This window comes from Poecilia reticulata, unplaced genomic scaffold, assembly GCF_000633615.1.
Source record: "Poecilia reticulata strain Guanapo unplaced genomic scaffold, Guppy_female_1.0+MT scaffold_145, whole genome shotgun sequence".
In the NCBI taxonomy this organism is placed as follows: domain Eukaryota; kingdom Metazoa; phylum Chordata; class Actinopteri; order Cyprinodontiformes; family Poeciliidae; genus Poecilia; species Poecilia reticulata.
The window spans coordinates 1,238,830-1,244,683 of NW_007615015.1; the positions used below are offsets into that span (position 1 = coordinate 1,238,830).

The window sequence follows — 5,854 nt, forward strand, 5'->3', positions numbered from 1 at the left end:
GATTCAATAATGTGGGTAATTTAACCTGTCATAGGAGGAAAAAATGAGGATTAATTTTCCAGTCATGTTATTCATTCATCATTAAATATCACGGTTTCCAAATATGTAATTAGCAAGTTAAATCGTTTGTAACTTACATATTTAGTTAGCTGTGAGTAAATATGTAGCTTTTAACCAAAATATTTAGTTTGGTAACTAAATACTTAATTAAAGCTAAATTATTTGTTAGAAAGCTAACTAAGTAGTACCTAAACTAGTACCTACTAGTGTGTTAGGATGCAGACTAGTTCCAAACATGATTARCTCTACGCCAGCTAAATATTTAGTTTACAAACTACATATTTAAATATACACAAATAAGTATAGCTACATAGCCAAATATTTATCTCCGGGCTTAATATTTAGTTTGATACCTATGAAAATTTAGTTTTATGCTAGATATTTTGCTTCACATCTATATATGCAGTTTGATAATGAACTATTTATAAAATAATGATGTGGTGAAAACACGACTTTGCAAAATTAACCTGCTCATGACAAAATAATGAACCCATATTATTGTCATTTATGTAACACTTTATTTGATGGAGTGTGCATAAGACTTTACCTGACACTGTCACAAACATGACTGCACCTGTCATAAAGTTCCAAAGTTGACACTTTCAATGGACTTTTATTGCACCATTAACGCAAATTTGCATTAAAAGTGTCATTATTTAACGAATAACACTTCATGACAACAGTGATAGACATTCATAAAGACTCCTTTATAATCATGACAGGTGTTATGTCACGTTTATGACAGTGTCATGTCAGTATTATGCACAGCCCGTCAAAGTGTTAGCCAGTTTATTGTTGACTGTGTAACTTTACTAATGGCGCCCCCATAAGATGCATTTTTTTACTTTCATATTAAAAAGACACAAAGGAACTTCACAAACATTTCCTGAAAGCCACATGGAGTTTTTGATTGATATCTTTTAGACTAACTGGACGGCAAGATCTGAAGACAAATTAAAGTGCCTGGAGAAAGGCAATAGCACCAAGGTACACTACTGGACATTAAAATAAAGAAATGATCAGTTTTTCCCCTCATTTTAACAGTCTGTTTATTTAAATAACTGTTCTTCTAACAGGAATGTGACAACTACATCACAATGATGCACACTCTGGATGATGGCAGAATTCTGGTTTGTGGAACCAAAGCAYTYGAWCCKACCTGCACACACCTGGTACGTTCCTCCCATACCTAAGGCTGGGTTGCTGTCTTGTAGTACCAGAACCATCRGCCGGGCATTTGCTGTGTAGGAGGAATTTAGTTTATTGCAATAAAACAGGAAAGGATGTAAAAACATGGATCAKGTGTATGGGTGTAGGTCTTAAGAGTTTTGCATTGTTTTCTCATTTTACCCTCATAATTAAAACAGATGCATGGAAGAATAAGTAATATCCATCCATCCATCCATTTTCTTACACCCTTGCCCCTAGTGGGGTTAGGAGGGGTGCTGGTGCTTCTCCAGCGAACGTTTCAGGCGAGAGGCGGGGTTCACCCTGGACAGGTCGCCAGTCCATCACAGGGAATAAGTAACATAATTTCTAAATTATTATAAATTCTTCAATGTTTCTTCAGATGGTCGACAAAGGACATATCACCATGGAGAACACAACTCACAGTGGCATAGGGATAATTCCCTCTAACCCCAGARAAAAATTCTCCTCCTTTATGGAAGAAGGTTGGTGCAACACTTTTTATTCCAGGCCTAATGATGTTTCGCTCAGTATCTCGGTGCTTCCTGGTCTGGATTCATCATTTGTTAAGTTCTTGTGTAAATTGGTCTGGATTCCTTATGTTATGTGTCCTGTGTGGACCGTAACCGTTCTTGACCAAACGGCAGGTGTGCATCGAGAAATGTCATTCTATGAAATGTTTAGTTGTGCTCCTACGTCTCCATGGTCGTACGTTTACTTAGACCTACATAAAACATCAACCAGTGAACCTGCATTGTTTCTACTTCCCAGATCGCATTCTCGTCTTGATGCTTCAAAGCCTTCAGAGTATAAAAAAAGTTAGTTTTTGGTTTGCTGGATTGTAACCAGTTAAAAAACAGGAAACAGGAGCAAGAGACAAAACAAATTGAGTTTATTATATACTCAATGCAACTTCTAAACTCAGGCTGTTTATTAGTTCACCACAAGTTTATGACCCTAATTATGGATACCGTTTGTAAAGTTAATCAATAATTAACAGCAATAACTTCTTTTCACATTTTATTTTACTTTTTATTTCATGCACTCAAATGTACATAGCAAAGTTCATGTAATAGCTAGAAGAAATCATGAATATGAGGGTGGAAATGTCAGGGCCATATTCTTAGATTTGAAGACACCGTTAACCATGAACGTTTGCTGGAAAAACTGTCTAATTCTAATTTCTCAAATGCTGCTGTCTCATGCCACTCAAATAGAATACATATATATTGGAGAATAAAACTTCACATACCTTAATTGTTCTGCTGCAGTGCCACAAAGCTCCATTTTGGGGCCCATCCTATTCGGTCTTTACATTAATTACCTACCAGAATTTTGTTTACATGTAATAGTACAGTTAGTTATATTCAAACGATACAGTGTTATCTGTTCATGCCAGAAAATCCATCCATCCACCCATTCTGCAATTATTTTTATTTTCATATAAAATACTGCTATACAACCTGGTCATATGCAGCTGCAAGTATAGTAAAACCCATCATGTCTCTTCAAGAGGACAATAAAAACCTTTGACAAGAAATTGTTCCACTTTCATTATTGTAAAAATTACTAACAAGCATAATGTTTTAAGCCTTGATTCTTGTCAGATATATCATGAAGTCTGTATTATTGTTAGAGTTTTGAATGGGCTTGCCCACCACCATCAGTTGATTTCATTCAGAAACGACATAATAAAACAAAAACCAGAGGAAAAACCAAAGGAAACTGCAACCTACTGAGGCACAGAACACAGTTTTGACAGAAGGAGGCTTCTGTTAGAGACATGTATTCATGGAGTGGACCATCAGCCTTTATCAAAGACAGTGAAAATGACAACTTTTAAAAAGAATCGCAAGCATTGGTTGAACGCAAACTAGTTCGTATTCATTCATAATGTCTTGCGCTGTGGCTGTCTTCTATCCAGTGCATTGCATGGTAAGGTGTTTTGTTTTTTGTGCTTGCTTGTCTTAGAACAAAATACATACTAATTCCTGCATATCTACACTGTCATGAATTGTGGTAATATTGATTAATGTGTGCATCCAGTTTAAGACAATATTTTTTCTCCAGTACTGAACAGCTGTACACAAGGCTAATGGTTTGACTGGATCCCACCTCTGCTGAAGAATCATTTTTCAGTGATTAGTGTAAAAATTGTTAAACATTTTCCTCTGCTATCATTAGGAAAGACGTTATATACCGCAAAAGAAAATGTTTTCCAAAGACATGGGAGCAGAGAGATGAAGAATGCAATGGGACACAATTTTTTCCATGGTGAGGTGGTCACTTGACCCAGTTAAAATATATATTCTTGTCAAACCTCACTTCATTTTTTATTTTGTCTGAACTTAGATCCCGCCATGATTTCCATACACATGGTTGAAATAAGCAAAACTTCAGAGGACAAAGAGGACGACCACTTGTTCTTGTTCTTCACCGAGAAAAGTGCTGAATTGAACGAAGTTAAAACGTCGAGAGTTGCACGAGTGTGTAAAGTACGTCTGAATGCTAAACCTTTTTTTCTCTCTCGCTCTCCTTAACCATTCTCATCCTCCTTGCACTGTTTTTGCTGCTTTTTTGGAGCCTTTCTTTGCACATCCTCCAAATCTACAAATTGTGGTTCGTTGGTCTCTCAATGATCAAGTTTTCTCAACGAGAAGACTAGGCACAGAAGAACCCACTTCTCCTGCAAGGACACACCCAGAGTGTACATTCTAGATTTATTTGGATTCATGATAACAGGACTTCTGCTCTTTGGCGTTGGCGGATACCTGGCATATCGACAAATTTGTGCTTTATTGGGTCGACTAGCGAACTCTCAGGTTGACATGCTGAGTCAGTCTGAGTGTTTGCTACCTGTGAGACTGAGATGCAAGTTGCATGCGATTCTTTCGTAGGCAAACTTTGGATGCTAAAACTCAATAGCCGAATGGAATCGATCTTGGAGAATTTGCTAGTTTTTGACCAATTGGAAACAACAAATTAGACTCGAGGGTAGATGGAAAATTTAAGTCTGCCAGATCTAAAGAAAATTTCTTTATTCTGAATCTGGCTCCCTTGTCTTGGTCTTGGCTTGCTGGCTATCTCAAATCTCCTGTAAATTAATTTGAATTGCCTTGTTGCAGAAAATGTACTATATAAATGAAATTACCTTACCTAAACTCCCTTTAAGCACCGCATGAATCAGTATTAAAGTCTGACATTTGTGCCAATTCAGAGCGACGAGGGAGGAAAAGGTGTCTTGTTGAAAGAGTGGACTTCTTTCCTGAAAGCCCGTCTGGACTGCCCGTTTGAAGACATAGGCTCTTACTCTCTGATGCAGGACGTCTTTTTTCTACGAGATAAAAATAATATAATGGACAGCATCTTCTACGCAACATTCACCATAAACCCGTAAGTCATGTCTCCTCATGTTTCAATGTGCAAAGAATTCAGATTTTGTTAACCTCTTCATTTGCAACTTTATTGCAACTTTACTGTTAATAAAATAAATTGAGTCTTACTGTTCAACTGCCATGATGTTAAGGTAGAAACACTTGCCATTTCTGTGGTAACTCGAAAATATTTGGAAAAATTTGCCTGTTCAAGGATTATTTRATAAAGAACATTTGTGTTCACATTGAGCTGCATGAGCAGAGCAAATGTGGTAAATTTAAACTTGACTCTTACCTTAATAAATTCCCCAAAGAAACATGGATCCTCATCCTCACACAGAGTTGATGTAAATGTCCATAAAGGTGAGCCTGTGTCCATTTTGAGTGAAAGCAGGCGTGTGCGATCCATGCCAAGGTAAACTTCAGAGATTGAGCAGTGACAATGTGTGAGGCGGTAAACACGCAGAGCTGCCAGTGGTGTGATGGTCTGTGCTCCCTGTCCAATTTGTCAACTAATAAACCTATAAAAAAAACAATACCAGAACAACACAGGAATAATTCTGCCCTGCTCGTAAAATGCTCACTGCAGCAGAGATGCTTGCTGTCTCTTATTTAAAGAAATAAAAATAAGATTTTTTAAAATAAAAGCAGAAACAAACGATGCTTAGCCTGGCAGTGGGGTGTAGGGGTAAGTAAAGCTTTAGCAGCCGTGGGGGTCAGTGCTGATATGTGTCATTTTCAGATGATTCTCTAAATTTTTCAGGAAGCCGTTCAGTTCCTGCAGTCAGTTCGCTGTCTGCGCCTACAAGCTGTCAGACATCCAGGAAGTTTTTAGGGGGGACTTTAAGGCCACTGATAATACTGGCAATTGGGTCATTTACAAAGGACCACGGGATACCCTCTATCCTAATTCAGTAAGCACCAAGACCACAACAATATAAGATGGTAGTAAAGAAATTATCCACCTCATGTGATCTCTGATCTGTATTATCAGTGTATTAATGATGGAATGCGAGCCGTGGGTGTGAAGGTCTCGAAGAACCTAGAGGACACAGTCCATAATTTTATGATGAGTCACTCTCTGATGCACAAAGAGGTGACCCCGATCACTGGGAGGCCCCTGCTGGTCCAGTCTACAGCCCAGTTCTCCAGAATCGTTGTTGACAAAGTAACCTCTCTGGATGGACAGCAGCACATCATCATGCTTATTGGCAACAGTAAGTAACTGAATC

General features: G+C 37.9%; 1 protein-coding gene across 1 annotated transcript in view; it reads left to right on the forward strand.

The window, feature by feature from the left end:
* LOC103459978 (semaphorin-4E-like) overlaps positions 1 to 5,847 on the forward strand; it is a 14,510-nt gene extending 8,663 nt beyond the window's left edge. The window contains exons 2-9 of the mRNA XM_008401933.1: positions 985 to 1,047; positions 1,137 to 1,232; positions 1,631 to 1,733; positions 3,433 to 3,522; positions 3,601 to 3,743; positions 4,466 to 4,641; positions 5,386 to 5,536; positions 5,617 to 5,847. Of these exons, the coding sequence (XP_008400155.1) occupies positions 985 to 1,047; positions 1,137 to 1,232; positions 1,631 to 1,733; positions 3,433 to 3,522; positions 3,601 to 3,743; positions 4,466 to 4,641; positions 5,386 to 5,536; positions 5,617 to 5,847 (1,053 nt within the window). The remainder of the gene's footprint in view (positions 1 to 984; positions 1,048 to 1,136; positions 1,233 to 1,630; positions 1,734 to 3,432; positions 3,523 to 3,600; positions 3,744 to 4,465; positions 4,642 to 5,385; positions 5,537 to 5,616) is intronic.
* Positions 5,848 to 5,854: the final 7 nt, after the last annotated feature.